At 37.1% G+C, this 23,238-nt stretch overlaps 1 protein-coding gene across 1 annotated transcript; it reads left to right on the top strand.

Annotated features, from left to right (window-relative positions):
- The first annotated feature begins 16,640 nt into the window (after positions 1–16,640).
- mrap2a (melanocortin 2 receptor accessory protein 2a) lies at positions 16,641–22,744 on the top strand. The gene is made up of 3 exons (XM_055210739.2): positions 16,641–17,148; positions 17,796–17,895; positions 21,363–22,744. Exons 1-3 carry the CDS (start codon positions 17,031–17,033, stop codon positions 21,796–21,798), a joined length of 654 nt encoding a protein of 217 aa, XP_055066714.1. The 5' UTR covers positions 16,641–17,030; the 3' UTR covers positions 21,799–22,744.
- The last annotated feature ends 494 nt before the right edge of the window (positions 22,745–23,238 follow it).

The following is a 23,238-nucleotide window of genomic DNA, read 5'->3' on the forward strand; positions in this document are numbered from 1 at the left end:
AATATTGAAAATGAGTAGACTATTCCTTTAAGCTAATCCCTGTCCAGGAAACCACCCCATATTATATGTATTATTGAAAAATGTTTATTTTTCGTACAATGTTTGCTTTCAATTTTTGGGGTCACATAGACCCCAAGGGACAGTGTAAACAGGTAATGAGGACCATTTGAGGGTTAAAGTGTATAATCCCTTACTAGTAAACTAAAGTTAATAGTTGTTTTTATTAGTGTTGACCACAGTTTAGCTAAGTAATTTAAATGTCAAACAGAAAAAAGTACACTGCAGCTGAAAGAACACACAAACCCAGCAGGTGTTGTGTGTGCCAAACCGCATGTGGCTTGAAACATAAGCAGTCCAACAGACAGGTGACAGCGGAAGCCACAGTTGCCATGGTAGTTTAGAAATGTGTCACCTAGTTAGTACTGTATAGAGGTGTTAATGAATTTCTCACGTACACCAAATACAAATGAGATGACTTATTGGGCTGTTCTTTACCACCGTTTCCTACCAGAGTCAGGTTATTTCCTGACTAATCTATATAAAGATGGCTTCTCTATCTTATTTCAATATCTCAACTTTAGCAGAATGCATTCTGTCGTCAGCTATGTAGCCTAAAAGTCACTGAATGCATGCAGCTGAGCTTGCTATCTGAAATTTTAGGAACGACACTTTTATATACCGTAACAACAAAGCAGAAACTGACAGTTGTGAATAACTCAGTATCGCTGCCGTAAAAGCATAAGTAAACATCTCTGCTTGTTTAGTCATGAAATAAAAATAATGTTTCCAGGTGCAAGTCTCCACTCATTTAAATAAAGGATATTATTTAAACAGCCGTTTATGAGCATTATTTATTCATATCACAGATTTAAGCAAAACATTTCATAAACTCACAGTGTACACTGCAGTCTCCAGGCTCACCGAATCACTGACAACAATATATTATTTATTCGTAAAAAAATCCATGTCCAGCAGTCTGGTCATCTCAGATTTTGTTAGAGATAAAAATTTGGATAGGGTGTTTTGGTAGGATTGCACTATGATACAAGTGTATATAATGGTGATTTTTGTTACTTGCATATGGCATTTGAGGTCGGTTGGACCCGAAAGCGGTGCATGACGTCAGAGTTAACAAGCGGATATGATAAAAAAAATCCTGATCTGCAAGGTCATCATGCACGGACAAAAGGCTGATTGTGGGTTAATTTGAGCTAAAACGATCATTTCATTAAACAACTCATTTACACTCTAAAATTTATGACATGAACCCTTGTGGGGTGCATAACTTTGAGGCTCCCCCAAAGAAAATTCATGGCATAAAACAATCTCAAGCATACAATTTAAATGAAACAAAAAATATTAAATTATATAATTTAGTGCTGTTCACTGTAAAAAAAAATCTGTAGAAATTACAATGTTATTGCAGCTGGGTTGTTGGTAATTTACCCTGGATTTGAATTTATGTTATTTACTGGCAAGAGTTTGTTCAAAGTTAAATAAATTTTAAATATTAACAAGTACATATTAACTATACAATAACAGCCTCATACAAAGCATTCTGGGAACCAGAAATCATCATCAACCTTTTTTTGTTTTTTTTTGCTTCAGATTTTGTTTACCAGAATGTTTTGCTTGATGCTGTTTTTTTTGTTTTACTCTAAAGACAAAGACTTGTAAATGTTAAATGTTCATTTAACTTTGAACAAAATGTTGCCAGTAAATAACATAAATTTAATTCGACGGTAAGTTACCGGCAACCCAGCTGCAATTTCTACTGATTTTTTTTTACAGTGTTGGTTGGTAGCTATATTTTTCTAAGGTTTGATTTCAGAGAATTTACAATAAATTAATGGATTTGATAAAACTGGGGCCAAAGGGGGAACCACTTTAAGAACCACTGCTCTGAAAATGCTTGGTTACGGTATTTTTATTTTATTTTTTACCTACACTTAGCGATGCCATAGAAGAACCTTTTTGGTTCCTCAAAGAACCATTTCTTTATATATTTTTTTAATAATCTGAAGAACCTTTTTTCACCTTAAAGAACCTTCTTCAGATGTTTAAGGTGCTTTAAAGAACCATTTAGAAAGAAAAGGTTCTTCTGTGGCATTGTGTGAAGCACCTTTACTTTTTAAGTCTTTAACATTGGGTCTAGAAGGGACGTATTACATTTTTGGGTTGTAATTTAACCTATGCTGGGTTGTTTCAACCCAAAATGCTGAATTGTTTTAACCCATTGTTGGGAGAAGAAAATTTTTTTCAGCTGCCTTTCTGACCCAACGTATTTAGGAAAAAGACTATGAAGTTATGGTCACTGACTATTAATACAAATATTTTTTGTATGTGTTAAAAATAAGACAACCAATTGTTGTTCAATCATCATGGACTATTATTGTGTAAACCCAGTCAGGAGTAGGCTATGTTACCTCAGACAAATGTGACAATATCTTTGCTGTAGCAAGTTTCACTTCTGCATTGTTCCTATTATTAAAACTTTCGACAAAACTCAATCTGCTGACAGTCAATCACTCACAATCACATGCAGAAGAACCGAGATGCAATCCTATTCCTGATCCCAAAATCTAGACAATGAACACATGAGTCATGAAACCAACGGAATAAAATTGTCCTCAATTATACAATATTATTGTGCATTAAAACCTCATGAGAAGGGTTTCCATGGCGACAATTTGGGAAGCGATGTATTGGTGGTACTAGGCAGTAATTAATCTCAGGAGTCCAGAAGGGCGGAACCCTACAGCTGTTGAGCTTGTCCATATGTTCCTATAAGGCTTTACACCCCACAGATGGACTGGGGGTGTCATTACAATGTATCATACATTAAGAAGACACAGCCAGTACTGTTGCTTTGTTTTGTCTATATTAGGTATTTTGTCAGTCTTTTTCACTATCCCTGCGCACCCAGTATAGACTTCAAGGTGTCTTTTATAGATGTAGTATTAAATAAGTAAATAGGTAAAGTTTTGGCAGATGTTTTCATATCCAAGTGGCTTGCAAGAAATACCAATACAATGTTGGTGACAGTCATGCATGTTGGTAGCTACAGTACATGTACAATATTACAAAAAAAAAAACAACAACACCACTGTGCACACACTACAATACAACACAACATAACATATAGAACCAATATTTTGCAAAGGTATAAATCAAACACCCTTTAAATAGTGCAATCAATAATGACTGAGTTTGATACCCATGAAACATACTGATAAAATGTCAAAAAAACATCTTCCAAATGCATAAATGTAAATGTTAAATAATTAAATAAGTGAGGTTTAAATTTTAAAATCTGAATGACCTGACAAAATCTAAATGATAATCAAAATGGTATAAGTGGTTTATGTTAACCATATAAGGTATGAAGCCACTTAGGAGGAAGGAAAACACAAAGGGGCGGGGTCAGCCCAGCAGACAGTAGTGTCATTAATGAAGTATGTTGACTGGGACTCATTGTGTGTCATGCATTTTTCATTCCCCCATTTGTCTAATGCTAAATGGATGGAGATGTTTAGGAATACCTCCTTGGTTAAATACTGTACATGTCATCTAAACAAGACCATTCTTTGGCTTTGAGATATTATTATTAAATACATACTGATTGATTTCTATTGAGTAAGTACCACTACAAGCATTCCTTATTTTATTGTATTGGAAGAAGATTGGTGACATGTATGTTGATTGTTTAATTTTAACATGGTGGGTGCCGAATTAGACACACAGTTGCCCCGCCCAGCATTTCTAAACCCTGCAATGTTGCTTAGAAATAAAACCATCATTGAAAGTTGGGTTCAAAATCACAACACAAGTTTACTACACCAAAGCATCATTATTCATTCAGATAGATGCAGCTGTACTACTCCAAAAAACAAAGTGCAAGTTGGATATTTAAAACTCTCACATCTAATTAAACAGTTTAGTTGTTTTATCCATGTTAAAGTTGTTGATTGTTGAGTGCACTACAAATGATTAATAGATATAAAGTGTACATTAATCACAGAGATGATACAGTGGTGTATATGGTCTGGGACCTTTAAATGTGGAAATAAAGTTTAAGGATTTTGAGAAATATTTTAAAGAGTAACTAAACCTCTGGCATGACTCCACCCACTGGCAATATTTGAAAAATGCAAGAAAAGTGGGCAGACCCCAACGGAGATAAAGGGGACGAACTGAGCTCGTACCAAGGGTGTGGTGAGCGTGAACCTGCTTACATAGGGTCGTACCGCTTACGTCTCGCGTTACCGCAACATCCAACAGGAAAATTCAAATGCAGTAGCCACCGTTCAACCTGAAGAGGGCAGCACTCATATGTTTTTACACCGTATATTGTAGCATTGAAACACTTTAAAACCAATGAACAGCACTAATAAAGCCCTATTCTTACAGGTGATGAGGACGAGACCGCCTATGCAGAGTCCGAATCAAGACTGAGTCTTTGAAGGGTCGAGACCGTGTCGAGACCGAGTCTGTTGGTTTTCAAATAGAGTCGAGTCCGAGTCAAGACAAAGGCTGCGTCTGAAAACTCTAAATTGCTGCCTTCTGAGGCAGCTTTCCAAGGCAGCAAGGCATCAAGGCATGTCCGAATTCAATGATTGGTTTACTTCCTGTCTCCTGAGATACCTATGCGTGGACATACATTAGGAATGTGATTGGTCGAGCCTGGTCGAGTTCGAAAAAATAAAATGGCGGCCAAGGACGCGACTGGACCACCAATTGAGTGTAAATAAAGGTAGGATTTCACTTTTTACACCTTTTAATTGAATTTCTAGCGAGAAATTAGTATTGTAGTTTTCAAATATGTGATTAGTTATCACAAAGGTGCTCTCTGTTAAATTTTCAAACACGCTGCCTTTGAAGTGTGTCCGAAAGTCTTTCTCTGAGGTGCCTTCATGCCTCCGAAGTCATTTCCTCATGAGGCAGCGAGGCAACAAGTCACTGCCTTGAGTTTTCGGACGCAGCGAGAGTCTTTGAGGAAGCAAGTCCGAGTCGAGACCGAGTCCTTTAGGAGTTGAGACCAAGACCATAAAAACATGTCAGTTTTCATATTCATGATTTAATATCACCTCAGTTAATAATCAACAGTTAGGCCTACAGACTAAGCTAGATTGGGAATTGTTTAGAGGAGCAGTCTTAATATGGACTATGCTTTTACTATCATTAAAAAAATCCCTATCACAAGCATCGTCTTCTGCCTATTTTTCTAGAGATAAATAAACGGCTCTGATGGCAGTATCTTTGCATTGCACCATGGGATGTCATTTTCAAATAATGCCCGTCAACATTGCATTTTATTATTGTTGTTATGTGTTGTGTGTTTTTTTATATGAACATAAAAAAATTTTGGTCTCAAGAAAGCAGAAATTGGACTCGAGTACTACATCACTACAGATCATTAAATAAAAAAATTTGGTTTAGGGTTTAGTTACTCTTTAAATTACAGAAAAGTTAAATAAATATCTAGTCTTGGTCTTGACTCGAACTCGACTACGACAATGGTTTATAATTCAATTAAACTTTATTTACATAGCGCTTTTCACAATTGTTTAATTGTTTCAAAGCAGCTGTACATTAACAGATGCAGGACAAAACACAGAAAATAAACATAATAAAGCAGTAGAAACAGCGGCTAAGATTAAACCGTACTAGCGTGCATAGTAACGCATAGAAGAGGGTGCTAAGTTAAGCCAATGTCAGCTGACTCTCCAGGGGTTGAAAAATTCCCTTAGGAGAAAAAAAAACTCCCAGCTTTTTTAAGTCAGGAGGGAAAAGTCCTAGAAGGGAAAAAAATATAATTGATCAGATTTTGCTCAAACATGCCAGTTAGAAAATAATAATACAAAAAAACTTTCCTCAGTAGTCTCAGGCTTATTCCATTATACATTTATAAGCCTTCTACGCTAATAACATGTCTCTTGAACAATTTTGGTAAAGCTAAGGAAAGTACAAAATCAATAAAGACTAAAGACTGTTAAAGCAGTTTTACAAGTCATAATTTAAGTATATAGCGCCATCTTGTGTAGATTCTCACACTTGGAACCAGTCTGTCAGTTTGCACATGAGATCATAATTTGACTCACATCTCAGCTATGAATATTTTACGAGCTTAAATTTTTTAATAGTTTTTGAATAGCATGCAAGACAGCATCCTCACCTTGGGGGTTAACGTATTTGGAACACACCATATCAAACCGGTTCAGTCAGCAAACACTTTACCTAGCACAGTTTAGGATATTCAAAGCAAACCCTAAAACGACCTGAAGTGATGCATGGCAAACAAAGGGGGTTACTTTAAAGATATTTGTCAGAACTTGTCTCGTGATCATTTCTCGAATCTAACTGCTCACAGCTATGAAATGTAACTTGGAAAGCAACCAAAACTTTCCTTGTTTTGCTTGATAAAGGTAATACAAGGATGAAATTGTGCCTTATTTAAACACACATTAAGATACATTTTCCATATAAATTTAGTGATTAGTTTTGAACTTGGTTACATTAATAGAATTTAACCCCAAAAGCACAACAATGAATTTGTGTGAACATTCGTCAAATGTTTTCTGATCTAAAAAGTTACTGAATGCAATGCTAAAAGAATGCAACATAATTCAAACAGAAATATCATCTTTCACAAGGGTACCTGTCTCTATATTATATATTTGCTTAAAAAGCATCCGTTAAAAGCCTTCTAACTTTCCCAAAATCCTTTGTTTTTCATACTGTCAGGGTAAATGTAATGTTCTAATGACAATAACTGTCAGTCCATAAGAGGAAAACGTGTCTTGATGACACTACTGATAAATGTCTGAAGCATGTTTGGATTTGCCAATGTTACACAATCCTTAAACTGTAAGAAAGAGCTCTAATTATATGTAAAGAAACATGTGAAAGGATTTTAGTAAAGCTATAAAAAAGAAATGCATACAATTTTCTCTTTTGAAAGCTCTGATTAATGTATAAACAAAACGACAAAAGAAATAAAAACAAAATAAATTGAAAACTGAATCAAACCCGAGTACAAATTAATACTATTGGGTCGAAATAAAGTCCAATAAAGGATGTACAGCGTTTTCACATCTGGCCCCTAAACTCTGGAATAGTCTTCCTGACACTAATCGGGATTCAAAGACTCTCTCTCTCAGTTTAAATTAAAGACACATCTACAGCCAAGCTTGCCAATTGTTGTATTCCACCTACATCAGATTAAACACAAATAATTATCTTTGCCTGAAACATGAACAACAGCAATAATTTCTCCATCTGCTTTTCTGTCTCTACCGTTTTTCGGGATGCCCCTCCCGAAGTAACAAGAAACTTCACCATGCTTCAGTTCAGCTGTCAATCATACATCTGCATGGTTTACTGCATTATATCCAGAATCTCAACCCATTCATGCACATCTTTTTTACAGCAAGGACAAAAATGTTAAAATAGTTTGCTTTAAGTATTTATAAAACATACAGCACACTAAAGCAAATCAAAAAGTATTTTGTGAAGGAAAACAAGAAAAATTTTAATATTAAATAATTTTACAAATTTTGCTAAAACAGCGATGATGACAGTAAAAATTGTCTAGAGCTTCAGGCATCAAACCTCTTATGAAAACTGCAGACGACCCATCATCTATTAATCATCTATCTATTATTGCTATAATATACTATAATTATACTGCTATAAACTCTAAACACTGTCATTTATACTCTCTTACAACTTTTCTGTAAAGCACCTTTGAAACAATATTCATTGTGAAAAGTCCAAAACAGAAAAATTTGTATTGAATTGAATTGTTATGCAAATGAAAATGAATGATCTTTAGCAACAGTAGTTTTCCCGTAAGCAAATCTGGCCCTCCCAAATCTAACCTCCCACCCCTAGACTTCAACATGCGCTCATATATAGACACTAGAGACACACCAGCCAAAAGCTTTTCTCTCCTCCAGCATGTTCACACAACTTCTCTCTTTCTGGGTGACGGGGGCTTTGCTGCTGGCCCTGAGCTATGGTAAGTAAATCCACCCTATTACCCTGCAAAACCAACAGTCTGGGGACACTCATGCAAAGATTGTATTAAGAATGTGAGTGCACTGTTGCTGTAGATTATACGTTTGTTGCGGAATGAATCATAGACATACATTATGATGAGTATATCTCAAATCATTTTATTTATTATACATCTCTGCTATATAGGATCTCTTGATAATAGCTACTTAATACTTTATTTGGTGAGAGAAAATGTTTGAGTGATTTTTATGTTCTCTTCAATATTTTGTTTAATGCATTATTACTGTACATTTGGAAAACAAAGCTACGGGTGACGAAAGAACACAGAAGTCCCAAAACCCACAAAATCCTGTTTCAGTTTCTAAGGCAATCTGTCAAAACGTTCAAACCAGTATAACAGCTCTGCATCTTGTTTCTAATGTGTCTATACTGTAAATATTGTACACGTTGGTGCCTGTCTGAGGGGTTACACAAATGATCTGGCATTTGGACCTTATCTGCAATGCGAAACATGACTGGCATTGCTAACATAGATGGGATTTGCTGGGAATTTCCACAGCAATATACTGTAGCGCATTTGATTTTTGGATATAGCCTTTAATCCAGTCAATATCATCTCTAAAACGACACTGCAGCAAATATGCCCGAAGCACTAAAAAGAGAAACTGTGATTTAAGAGGTGAAATATGGGCCAAGTTTTGCAATGACAAATTTTTACAGTAAGTGTATGTGATACAGCCAAAACACATGAAGAAACATATCTAGAAGAGAATAAAAAAAATTATACCTCAAGGTAGTGTTTATTCATAACAAGATAGGATATACAGTACTGTGCAGAAGTCTTAGCCCCCCACCACCACCAGACTTGTTGTTTTAGAACTTTTAATGTCCATCCATATTTATTTTTCAATCTATTTTAAGACACAAACAGAAAATATAGGAAATATGTACAAAAAAATCAAATTTTCAGGACTAAATGTCTTCTTTAGGTATCGTAGGTGTTTGGTGTGACCTCTCTTGGCACTAAACACATCTTGAGCGTTTTTGAGCAGAATGAAGTAAAAAGACTAATTTCTTTAAAATTAGAAATTAGGATTTAATTTGTTTTAGGTTTAAGAGATCCTGCCGTTTCCTGCTATTGCTCAAGTGGAAGGGGAGTTTACCCTAAAAACATGACACAGCAGTTTACATTTTTATACAGTTTTTAATACTATATACACGTTTCCTGTATTTTCTGGATGTATTCTGTTAAAGAGACCGAGAAATAATTTTATATGATCAATATATAACATTGCAAAAACAACAAATCTAATTCTGGCATGGTGGCCTAAGACTTTCAGTTTTTATTCTGCTAAGTCTAGAACAAATCCAGATCGTGCCTAAACTTGTCGAAAAGTAAAGAAACCGGGCTTTGCAAAAATGGTAGTGTGTGCCAAAGCTAGTCACTTAAATTTATGCTGGGACTGATATCAAATCTTTATGGTAGATGTCTCATTTTAAGGTTATGACATGAGATATTAAAAGTAACAAGAAGTTTGACTACATCTTTACTTTGGGAAATTTTAAGATTGGGGTAATTATTCCCGGATTGTTGCTCAGTGGTCTTGCAATGACACATTTGGGAGAAACTTTAAAATGAAAATAACAAGACGAGTCAAAGAAAAATGTGCAGGTCATCTTAACTTGGAAGTGATTTAGCAGGGAAAAGTTCATGTGAATGAGAAGATCCATTACTCAAATCTGGATCTTGTGACTTTCAAAAAAAACAAAACACCACTGGCTACTGGAAATCACATCACTAATCACAGATTACCAACTGTTTTCTTGGGTCCGTTTCAATATTACACAATTTCATAACATAATAAAGAGAAAAGCCCTCTCCCATTGTGCTGTCTTTAAACATTGAGCCTATCTTATCAGCAACACTTCAACACAAGCCTCAGGGAATTTTTTTTCACTCTTGGCAAATATTTTTCACTCTATACAATTTCTTATAAAGCAAAGCATTTTTAATTAAGAGTTGCACAACATGACACGGCATAAAACAGTTCTGGTGAGATGACACCCATCTGTTGTTTTTATATGCTTATTGTTGCTTGTAAGCAACGATGTTGGATTAGTTTGGTACCCTGTTTGGATGTTGTTTACCGCCCCAAAACAGAGAAAGCTAGATCATACCTTATATTGTCGTGATATCGATGATTCTTCACCAGAGGGCATAGTTTAGTTTCCTTTAATTTGTCATAAAACACTGTTTACTAAACTACCACAGTCTCTTATTATCCATGTTTGGCGTTTTTGTCCATTTAGCAGCAGAAACAAATAACAAGTGACCTACGCAAACGTTTAGCGTGTTTGGCCGATCTGCGTAGCGTATGACGGCAAAAACCGCGAGAGCGCAGCTTTCGAATCGCTCTCGCGGTACTTTGATGTCATACACCGATCGGTGCGCAAGAACTCCCCTGTTGTGTCCATTTATTGCTTGGTTATCCCGTACTTTACTAAAAAAAGTACTTATTAAAGATTACATTTAGAACAAATGACAGAATTTTTTTTCCACAAACAGATGTCGTATCTTCCAGTGAAGATGATGACTACGTGACACCAACGCCAGACTATGACTACGAGAACATGACTTTCGAGTACTATTACAGTACGTTATTGTAGTATTCTAAAGTATTCTACTGGTGGTGAGTAGATTAAGTCAAAAACGTTTTTTATGGCTTGTCTCCATTTCAGATGAAAGTTCGCGAAGTTTAAATTATGATATGTATGAAGTTCTTCACGATGATAAAAGTCAAGGCAATAAGGTACAGTGCATATTTGTTTTATATATGTTTTTCATATAATCAAACGTGTGATAACCCAGCGTCTTCTATTTTCTACAAATAACAATATGCTTGCAACAATCAGATTAATTTACGATGTTTAACCCACATCAGATTAGCACAAATAGAGGGTATGCACATGACGTCACCGTCGGCGAGTGGAACTGCGGTTACGCTCACTGAGTGGCAAAAGACAGAGCGGCAGCATTTGAGTACAGCGTGAGATCGACGAAAACGGGTCGAAATGTGAAAAAGCTGTTGTGCGATAGACTGTACTAACAGCTTAACAAGAATTCGGAGCTATCGTTTTACAGACGGCCAAAAAACACCGAAAGGAGAAGTTAATTGATCGTTCATTCCAACGTCCACAGACCACAGGTGGGTTGACAAGTTGCTAAGGTTACTATCAAGCAGAGGTTTTACTTTCTACTTAAAGTAAATTTTACTTAAAGTAAACTTATTTTTTCAAATATTTGTATTTTATTCGTGTTTTTCTTTGTTAAACATACATTTCAAAGCATATTATCAAAATTTTTACTCTATTACATTTCATAAATAAAATAATACGTTTTTGTTTTAATATTTAAGTACATTAACATACTTTTACTCAAGTAAAAGCACACAATTTTAGTATAATTAGGTATTAAATAAATTTTAATATGCAATATTAAAGAATATACAGTATGATCCTATGCTTTAGAATGTAGGGAAGTAATATTTTTTCGAATACAAACAACCTAATAAAGCACAGATGGTTGGAAAATGTAACTAATGTAACCAAGTATTGTCCACCTCTGCTATCAAGTCCAACTAAATTCAATTTAATCTGATAATAGTCAGTTTTACTGGCATTTTCGCAGCAGCCCCTATGAAAATCAGCCATTTTGTTGAATGTTTGCCACTCAACAGGGCGAGTTCTAACGTGGTCACGTGGAAAGTGACGTCAATGCATACCCTCTATAGCAGATCAAAGATGTTTGCTCAAACTGGCTCTCAACCCTTTGTTGTTTTCTAGGACTCTCCAATCTATAGACACTATCTGATATTATTTGGACTGTTGGTCATTAAAGTCTGCCAACAGACATAATTAGACAGTCCATGGTGGACTTAAAAGGTACGTATAACCAACCAGTTCTAAGATTTTAATTTTTTTCACGAATTGCATAAACAATTTTTGACTGTGCCACCTGACAAATGATGATATTACAACTGTTTCTTACAGATTTCCTCTCTTTATAAAAAAAATAAGATGCTGATGTAGGAGGAAGTGTCAGAAGACCTGCTCACTGTCTGCACACTATTTTAAAAAAAAATATATACCCAGCAAGCAAAAAGCGAGGCAGTGAAATCACGGCTAACTAACCCCATATAGTCTGGCTATGTGTAACCCACTTTTACCATAAATAACCTTGAATTTGGTTTCATGCGGTTTTTGCCTGAATAACTTTGAGAAGTACAATATTCCATCATGTAAGCAAAGTCAACAGGTGTTTAAGATGTTTGCTTTATTTCTTTTACATGTTCTAAACGTATACGCATCGTCTGTTGTTGGGCTATGGATAGACGTTTATTAGACGTTCACTGACAGCCCAAATTTTGCCTTGTTTTAGTCAAAATTTCTTGCTGGGTATCCTTTATATCTGATGTAAATTAATGACCACGTTTTGCAAGTGTTTTGGACCCAAGGGTCTATATACTATCCAAGTCAATGTATCATTGTCTGAAGAGCTTTTTTGAAAAATGTGTTCACTTTCTTGCTCTTTGCATAAAACAGTCAAATAAAAATCAAATAAAAATACCTGTACTGATTATCTGCACAATTCTGTGTGACTGCTTTCCTGCAGCACAATTAATTAGCACACAACAACAAATAACATGCATCTCATTGACTGTTAAGACAAATTCCAAGGCACCACTACCAAGATAAAGTGTCAGCTTGCTGCCTAATGATGTTCAGTAGTCCCGCTGTCTAAATAAACCGCACACAGTTTCTTGAGCAGATCAAGTAAAAATGGGCTACAGTTTTCAGTGTTCTTGTCACAGTAAGAGGGTCTGCATCTTGATGATGTCCGATCAAAAGAATGATCAAGTCTAGTAATATCAATACAAAGCATGGGCATGCTGGTACCCTTAGAGACGGGGTGCATGATTTTTGAAAAACACTTTGGAAAAGGGAGTCGGGACGAGTATCAAAACACAGTTGTAGCCAATCAGCAGTAAGGGACATGTCTACTAACCGACATTGTTGCCTGGGTTGAGTATGTGTGGAGCGGGTCTATCAAAAGAAGGTCCAAATTCTATTGGGGTAGGGGCGTGTTTGTTTAGGTGATTTCAAATGTCAACACTGGCTTTTTAGAGATCATGCACCCCGCATTTAAATGTGCCATAGAATTAAAAACTGTATTTACCTATAGTCATAGATGAATACAGGGTTCCCACAACTTGATTAACTTCAAATTCAAGGACCTTTCAAGGACCTTCCAGGTCCAATACCCTCAAATTCAAGGACTAAATGTGGGGACACATATTTTAAACAAGGTTACATCATGTTACCTTTAAAGATACATTGTTACAGTTCCCTTTTGAGGGAACTCCCGCTGCGTCACTGCGGTGAATGTGTATATCAAATTCAACCAATAGTGAGGCTTAAAGGGGCTGTACGTAAGTTCAGAAATTTCTAACCGTTACTGACACCAGTGGCCGTTATAAAAACTGCATTCTCGGTGGGCACACTCGTACGAGCACGACCACAACAACCAGTGTTGCCGTAGCAACCACAGACAGCTCATTGAGATGCACCAGCATGTTTACAGATGTAAGAAAGGTTACAGTACTGTAAGGTTATTGTTTGACAGACCATATTTTAGTAAAATGTTGCAGTGCTACTTTATATTTTCAACAGAAGTCTACTTCTAAAAGTTTTGTAACACGACACTGTAAAACACACTCCCGACACTCAAAATCTTAATGCACTCGTGCTCTGAATACAGATAATTCATATAAGAAAGTAACTTTTGAAATGGTCCTGTGCTACATGCTATCGTCAGCATTACACCACAAAAACAATTCTATCTTTAGCATTTCACCACAAAAACAATAAAATAATATATTACAGATGCCCTGTAACTATGTCTTACCTTTGCAGTAAAAAGAAAGCCAGCTCGAGGTCTGTTTTCATACCCAGCGCTGACCGGAGCTCCCTCCAAGAAACAAATGCCAATCTGATGTTTACTCTTGTCCTTGCCCCCCGACGCCGGTCACGCTCTATTTTGGCCGCACTAGATAAGGATTTTTTTTTTACTTACGAGAAGTTTCCGTGAGTGTCTAGATTGTACTGGAAGTTTGTCGCTTCTTTCCATCTACAAAGTCGATTTGAAACATGCTAGCGATTGCCGCTGTTTACTAATGGCTGGCGTAGGCGTCTATATGGAACGCCCAAGTAGACGAGCACAAGCATGAAGTCACATTTTGAATTTCGCGCCAATTCGGACCCGACTCCTCCACACACAAAAGAGCCTACAGGCTGATAGAGACAACCGTGGAGGACACTCAAGGTGTCATTCTTTCTATTACATTATGGTTGGCTCATAAATATACAAATGAAAACTCTATCGTAAAGATTTTTTAAAGTAATAACCTACATTTAGCCCCTTTAACGACAAAGACAGGGTGACGCGGGAGCCAGGAAGTATATCGTTATCTGAAATATTGCCAAAGATGGCGTAACAGGGACGCAGGAAGTATGGCAAGGGAGACAGTTACATACGTAACGCGAGACGTTTTCATGTGTCAAACACAACTATGCAAAAAACATTTTGGTTTGAATCAACATTCGCATACAGAAGATAAGCTTTTAAAGTGAACAGTTTAGCATAGCACGTGTGCTTAATAGTCTAGAATTTTTATGATATTATCCTACACTACACAAGGAATAATATGGATTGTTTTCCAGAAAACTTCTTGCATAAAATAGATTCAAACACTTTCAATGACCTGTATCTATATATGTACATTTTCAAAAACTTTCCAGGGCCTTGAATTTTTTCCCCCAGATTCACAACTTTCAAGGATTTCAAGGACCCGTTGGAACTCTGTGAATAATAAGAGCTCCGTACATCGTAATGACGTATCGTGAGCCTCAAACGCATTTGTTTCCTCATTTTTATGCAAACATTGTGCACGCAAAAGACTGCTGGAAAACAGGCCAATCTCAACATAACATCAACTCAGTCAAGATGTACGCCCCAACATTAAATTACAGATTAAATTAATAACAAAGTTGTTAAAATGCTAAAAACAAATTTGTGACTGCTGGGTTAGCGCTACATGCTAATTAATGCTATATGCTAACATTTAGGCTGAAGTTCTACTATTGATGTTACAGTTATGTTTGCATAACTGGAAAAAAAACTTACCACTCAGAAATGTCCATCAACAATCTCCAAACAATGAGTTGTTCCTCAAAATCTGTATTTTCGTCTGATACAGGCTCAAGCATATAAGGTCTGTTTGCTAATGTGAGCTACTGGCATGAGCCACAGAGCAGAGAAATCAGAGCAGAGCTCAACCTTATTATTCATGACCCTTCCAAATAGACCATTTCATTCAAATGACAAATCCTAGGGTTGTAAATTGATATGTAAAAACGTTTCTGGATAATGTTTGCACTTAATAAAGCCACATTGTATGTAGATATCAAAGAACAATTAAATGACAACGATAAACCAAGCAAACACACGCATTATATTTATGGATAATTTTTGCATTTAATAGACCCCTTCACAGTTCACGTCACAGCCGGTTCCCACTGCGCATGTCGGGGTAAGAAAAGTCATTACAGCAGATTGAGTTGCGTATTATTCGGTATCGTCAAAAATGCCTACTTGCGTCGTGGGCTTTGAAAATCGCACAAGGTCTGTCGTTACGTTTTTCGGGATTCCTGCAGAATCTCAAAAACAAAAAAAATACAACATGTGGCTGCAAGCAATTAAACGTGCAGACTGGGACAATGCAAAGATCAAAGAGGCTTGTGTTTGTGGTGCTCACTTCATTTCAGGTAAGTCATCATTTTTCAGCGCTGTTCGATTAAATTATAAAGCCTAAATGGTATGAACAGTTTGACCCCATGCTGCGCGCGCACCCGATAGTCATTCAATGTTTACAAAACTTGAAGCGGTCTATAAAGCCACATTATATGTAGATATAAAAATTTTTAAATGACAACAATAAACCACGCAAACACATACATTATACCAAATACACAAAATACACATTTTTAGCAACGAAATAGGTTCTCTTTAACATATTATTTCAATGCATTCTTTGGCACCTGTAAGGAGAATTGTTTTCCTTTCAGACTCATCCCTAGCGTGAAATCTTTCTTTGTTCTTTCAACATGATATATGTGCAGTATTTTTACATTTAGCACACGCTTTTATCCAAAGTGACTTTAAAAAGCAACAAAGATTAGGAAACAATCAAGCAATTTGTCATTTTGAGGAAATACAAGAAATGCTTGCTGATACCAAGTTAGTTTTCGCGATTCTGAAATAGAACCTACTGAGAGAGAGCAAGAGATGACAAAAGTCAATTTTATTGAAGCTATTTTAGGTTTTTGCATACAAAATAGCTGCTCAAAAACAAATACCTAAATAAAAAACACATTATGACAAATTTTGCCATCAGTATTGCACATTATTAATGGACATTATTGATACAAAGAAAAACACATTAGAGAGAGGGAGAGAGAGAGAGAGAGAGAGAGAGAGAGAGAGAGAGAGAGAGAGAGAGAGAGAGAGAGAGAGAGAGAACCTGTACAGTATGTGAGGGGCATAGATTCAGTGTCAGTTAATAGTCTCCATTAGCGCGCTCTCTGGTGCCTCGTGTGGCGCGTCCTCGCTGCTCGCGTGAAATTTCTTCATTCAAACGTAGACGAAGAGTGCGTGAACGAGCGAGATACGTGATCTCATCTCATTCTACACCGGCAACATTCAGCTCGTGATCGCGACGGAGACTCCCGTTGTTGGCGCGCACTTTCCCAGCTCCACGAGCAGCTGTGAGATTTCCACACGATCATAACAATGAGACAAAACCAGCTGCAAGATTCATCTGGCAAATGCGACTACACAGTCACTGAACTCTGATGCTTTGTTTATTTTGTAAAGCTGTTATTATCAGTTTAAAATGCCGAGGCTGCAGTATTTAAATAGCACGAGTATGCCAAATCACAATTATGAATGGAGCTATGAATATTACGACGATGAAGAGCCCGTGTCTTTTGAGGGACTCCGAGCACATCGATGTAAGTCTGCGTTTTCCCTCAATGTATTATTCTGTTACAGTCCTGGATTTAGGATTTAATTATTTTCTTATCTGTTACAAGCCTGATATAGCCTATTGTATATATTAACATGATTTATGGGGTATTTGTATATATTTAATAAAGAAAATAGTTTATCCAATACAAAACTAATACTAATTTGTAGGCAATACATACATCTTATATTTCTTTTACACACAATATTCACAATAGTTTGTGTGATATACAAGATTAATGTCTGCCTACAGATAGATAGACATATAGAGAGAAAGACATAGAAAAAGAGGTAGATAGACACATAGATATAGATAGATGGATAGATATAGACTTAGATAGAAAGAAAGAAAGATTTAAAGAGATGCATCTATTACACAGTTTTTTTAGTGAGTGAGTGAGAGATATACAGTATATATATATATATATATACACACAGTATATAGATAGATATACCTACAGTATTCAAGTACATACTGTATAATAACAAAATTTGCACAGACAGGCAAACAGATAGAGAAAGTGAGAGATAGACAGGCAAGGCAGACAGACAGATGCGTAGATTGGGTGATATGAGTCAACAAAATGTGGGTTGAATAATAAATGTTAGCATAAATCTCTGTTTTCTCCTGCAGATTCCATTGTGATCGGCTTTTGGGTGGGTCTTGCAGTTTTTGTCATTTTCATGTTTTTTGTTCTTACCCTCCTAACCAAAACAGGAGCTCCACACCCAGAGTAAGTACATTTCTACAATGCACTGAACAATACAAGCTTTGCGAATCTAATCTCATACCGAGGACAAAACCGAACAATTGAAACCAAAGGTTGTTTTGTAGATTATCTCTGTGTATCTGTAACACAGGCTGTACTGGATGCACTTTCAAAACACTCAGTATTTAGTTTCCAGCTGCTTGTGCAGCATTTCTGGTTAGCCTGCCGTCTCATTACCGTTTTATTCTTTGAAACACTGCGTGCGTGATTCTGTGTCTTGCCTCGATCTCATTAGCTGTCTCTGTAAAGTCGTGTCCTCCCCAGAACACTGGGTTTGACTATCAAAAAATCTTAAAAAAAAACAAACAGATTAAACCGACAGCTGCCTGCGATCCAATTAGAATAAGGTCAAGCCTGACAAACTGCGTTACATTATTTCATGCGATTGCAATGCGATGTCGCACAAGCTTTGAGGACTGAAAGTGAGATGCTTGTGGATTCATTATCCATTCTGTCTGCTTGTACATAACTGAATATTTAAATTATATCTGCACAAATGCATTCAACTGTTAACTGCACAAACATGCCACAGTGTACTACACCTGCATTCCAAATCAAATTAATTCGAAAGGAAATTAATTACGAAAAGTGGGCTCACTCATTTAATATTTGAATGTATCAAACAGATAATATTAAAGGGGGTTATAATAGGCTGGCATGTGCAGTAATTAGACTCCGTTCTAATAGCAAGCCATCCTCCGATCTTACAGAGCCCAGAAAAGCTCAGAGGGACAAGCTGGCTGCCCTTTAATTAAACCGCTCTGTGTATGAGTCATCCATTAGCCCAGCACAGAAGCAGATACCACTTACTACCCAAGATCACTGAAAAGAGGAGGAAGTAATAGATGCTCTTCCATACACACACACAGTATGAGGATACACTATGAGATGAGGCTAAGGGTACTCCCACACTCCAAAAGCACAAAAGCTCCTTTCACCCTTCCACTAGAAAGGTGAAATAATGTTTTAAAATGCTGCCGATGAGGTTTTGCTCTCATAGCTTCTGCTATGCGGTACATTTTCATGCCTTAATACATCCACCCATCCAAAAATCTTAGCACGTAATGACTAAATACTGTTTGTAAACGATTTGCTCGAACAGATGTGCTATGCACTTGTGATGTGGAAAACTGGATTTTTAAAACAGCTTTTCTTCTGTCATTAAAATATTTTCTCTTCTATTAGTCAATCTATTAAACTAACAAACTCAAGGTCCTTAATGACATCATCCTTCAGGAAGTAATCATTTTTGGTGGATGTAAACATCACAAGCAAGAAGGTTTTTCCTGCATAGAGAATTTGGAGATGGTCACCTTGACCAAATTTCGTGCTGCCTCAGGCTCTCGACAGGTGTTTATGTCATGTGTCGTTACGAAAAACACAAATATATTGACCGTTGTGATCTCCCTTATTCTCCCACAATAGCAGTGACGCATCTTGTTAATATTGATTATCTTTGAAACAAATCAGTCACCAAGTGAATCAATCAGAGCTCAGTGAATCTATCAGTAAACCGCAGAAAGGGGGATGTAATGAAGCTTTTCTCCACATTTCCCCGCCAGTGGTTTTTTTTTTTTACTTAAATTTGCCAGCCAGCGCCAGCATTTTTATGACTTTTACAAGTTCAACAATTTGCGCAAGTAGATTACAATTCAATTCAATTCAATTTTATTTATATAGCGCTTTTCACAATACTCATTTGTTTCAAAGCAGCTTTACATTAATAGAAGCAGTAAAAGCACAGAAAAACGACAGATAGCACAACATAATACATAATAGCATAAACAGTCAAATTTGCTGCGGCTATGACGCGACATTATGAGCGAGCGTATTACTAATGTAACGTCTAGGAGAAGAAGCTAAGTTAAGCCCAAGCAGGCTACCTCCCGGAGTAAAAAACCCCCTAGGAGAAAAAAAACAAAAACCCCGGGTTGTTTAGCCGAGGAAATAAAAATAAAAGTCCTAGGAGGGAAAAACCCTTGGGAGATATACATGTATACACACACATATAAACGGATAAGGAGCTTAAGCGGAGATTAAGCGGAGATTAAGCAGAGATTAAGCAGAGATTAAGCGGGTCCTGCCGGTGGTCGTTGGTCAGGCATCAGCTGGGCATCACATTGAAGGACGACCAGTAGATCAGAGGTGTGCCGACTTTCACATCTACCGGAACTGGGTCTGTTTGTCCCATTGTCCTCAGGGTCAATGGGACCCAGGGACGAGACCGGGAGAGACTTTACATACAAAGTCAATGCAAAGACACGATCAGACGAGCCCTTGCATGGGGCGATGCGAATGACGCAATATGGGCGGCGCGTTTGCCACGAAAAAACGCGCTATTCGCCCTCAAACGCGTCTTTGTTCAAGTTGAAAATATTCAACTCGAGCATTTGCCAGCCAGCGCCAGCATTTTTCACAAGCACTTTCACAAGTTCAACAATTTGCACAAGTAGATTACATACAAAGTCAATGCAAAGATGCGACCAGAAGCGCCCTTGCGTGGGGCGATGCAAATGACGCAATATGGGCGATGCGTTTCCCACGAAAAAAAAGCGCAATTCGTCTCAAACGCGTCTTCGTTCAAGTTGAAAATATTCAACTCGAGCAAAAAATTCGCATGACACAAAGTTAAATCCCACGAGTAATCTAGAGCAAGTAACGCGATGCCCCGCATTTGGTGTGTAAGTAGCATAATGCCTTTTAGAAAATGTTCTTCTTTAAATTTATTAACATACAATATATCAAACGAACAAACAGACCTTCTCCTTTCAAAAAAAAAAAAATGCCTCAAAAACAAATACGAGCGCCGCCTGGTGGATAATAGCGGAAATACGGATTGCCGGAAAAACTCGTCATTGGCAGGGAAGCGTTTTCTCTTAATTGATGAGTTAACTCATCAATGGTCACTGTTAACTCATCAATGGCGGGGAAAGAGTTAATAAGACCTATTAGTTAGAAATCACATTTCAAATAAGTTTCTTCAAAAATACAAAATTTTGAGATAATTGCAGTTTTGTAAAGGATTTTCGATAGAGGTCAGATTCAGAGAGATGATCAAAACATACACGTGTTGCTTGCTTCCAGGTTTTATAAGCTGGGTAGGAGCGAAAATACGGATTCCCAGAAAAACTCGTTATTGGCAGGGAAGCGTTTTCTCTTAATTGATGAGTTAACTCATTAATGGCGGGGAAAGAGTTAATAAGACTTATTAGTATCATGAAAATGCTAAAATGACAAAATAGAATTTAAAAAAATACCAAAATGACCTTTTCATTGAAAAAATGAATCCTGCTAGGTATCTAAAATTTTGAGTAGTCTAAAAGTCTGAGTCATAGATTTTTATAGAAACAGCCTTGAACTCATTTTTAATTTAAAAAGTTGAAAAGATACAGCAGAACTGGAATGACCCCTGTGCTTTCTTCCTCCTGCAGAACTACAGAGCCTTATGAGAAACGGATGCGTCTCACCAGCTGTGCGGAGGGCCTGAGCCGTCAACGTAACACAGACGCCCGAGCAGGTCTCTCTCGGCCCTTACTAGACGAATCCCGCTCTCTGTTTCACTGTTATATTAATGAGGAGGAACGAGAAGGGGTCAGGGTCTCCTTAGGCGATACTGACACGGCCATCAATGGATTTACGGGCAGCGGTGGCTCCAACGGTCAGGTGGAGACGGTCGGTCTGGTGGTTCAGAATATGGTCATGGAGACCCGGGCTGAAAGAGAGGCTGCACTGTTGGCTCATTTCAACATTCCCAACTTTGTGAACTCTGAACTCTCTGCACTCGGGGATGAAGATTTACTGCTGGGCGATCCACCCATCATAATGGAAGAGGCGCGTCCTCGTTGTACTTATCACATCATTGATTAAATCAACTTTGTGGAGTTTGAAGATGATCAAAGATGCCTTTATTCACTTGTTATGGTTCCATCATTGTCTTAGCCTACAGTCTATAAATGTGAAGACTGTGGTGTTTTGCGTCAAAGGCTCCATACTGAGCTGTATTGTAAGATTACTAAGAGCTCTAGCGCTGGGCTGCTTTTCTATATTTAAAGTTTACAGTAAATCTCTGAGAGGCCTGATGGGGGTTAGATTGTGTCAGACTGAAAGATCAAAGATATCAAATAGGATTTCGGAAGCGTATTCTTGAAAGCAGTGTGTGACATTAAGGCGAGACAAAGAGAGAAGAAAAACAGAACAAAGACAGAATGACTGTGTTTGAAAGCCAGTTGTTACAATGGTGTTGTGGGCATATTTGAAAAAAATGAAATCATACTCCTAACGTCATAATGCCTTATGCATTGATACACTTAAATTTGATCATCAGCATGAATCAAGATTTTTTTGGTAAAAAAAACGTTCAACACCATCGTTCATATGTAGCCTAAAACTGCAGCAATTTGGTTTTGCACTGCCTGATTCTCTCTGGCTTGTTGTTTGAGCAAATGCGCAAGTAGAAAATAGCTTACAGCCATCTGCACCTGTTGGCTGAAATCGTGGCTTTGCATCCGCAGTGCACCTGCATACTAATTCTGTAATTGTCTGAATTCTGGTGCCTGAACAAGTCAATACTTCAGTTCATTCTCACACCTGTATACCAATAAACAGCAGCGAACTGGGACTGATAAGTTGGGCTTTCTCCATCAAAGCAGCCCACCACACCCTGCGCACGAACATAAAATTGACTTTTTCTTTAATTTACTTAAATTTACTATAATTTACTTTTAAGGAAATCAAATTTATTACCAAATAATGCATTTGAACTATCTGCCAATGACGTTTTACCAACGATGACATAAAAGAAAGTTAAACCAGAGGCTTTGTGTTTTTGTGTCAGATCTGAGGGTGATGATCTTTCAAGTTTTATAAATCATTATCGAAAACAAATTAATTTTCTTAAAAGCTACCAGAAAAGCCAGGTAACCAAAGATGTGAACAGAATTCTTAACACAATTTACGTATCTGTATAGCGCCGTTTTAAAAATGGCCTGATGTCTTCCTCATTCTATGAAGTCCCTCCTTCAGAAATACGTAACGAGTTCTGATTGTGTAGTTTGTTTAGTGTGTTGTGATTCGATAGCAGCTTAGCTTGCCATTAGCTTAGCTGCCGACTGACGTATTCCTGTCGGCGGAGCTTAATCAAAAAACTGTTCTTGTGACATCATTAAAACAGGAAGTAGAGGGCTGTAGTCCAAACCGGCCGTTCGCTGTAGGCTTTGAAAGGTGAATTCTGTATAGGAAAATATATCGCCTGACAGTAAACTTTGAGCTTCATCATTTCACAGGTATTATTTATGCTATTAAATAATA

The sequence above is a fragment of the Misgurnus anguillicaudatus genome, chromosome 10 (assembly GCF_027580225.2).
Source record: "Misgurnus anguillicaudatus chromosome 10, ASM2758022v2, whole genome shotgun sequence".
Classification (NCBI taxonomy): domain Eukaryota; kingdom Metazoa; phylum Chordata; class Actinopteri; order Cypriniformes; family Cobitidae; genus Misgurnus; species Misgurnus anguillicaudatus.

Coding starts and splice junctions, on each gene's coding strand:
- mrap2a (XM_055210739.2), top strand. CDS start 17,031: ATGCCGAGGCTGCAGTATTTAAATAGCACGAGTATGCCAAATCACAAT. Junction 17,149..17,795: donor GGGACTCCGAGCACATCGAT/GTAAGTCTGCGT, acceptor TTTCTCCTGCAG/ATTCCATTGTGATCGGCTTT. Junction 17,896..21,362: donor ACAGGAGCTCCACACCCAGA/GTAAGTACATTT, acceptor TTCCTCCTGCAG/AACTACAGAGCCTTATGAGA.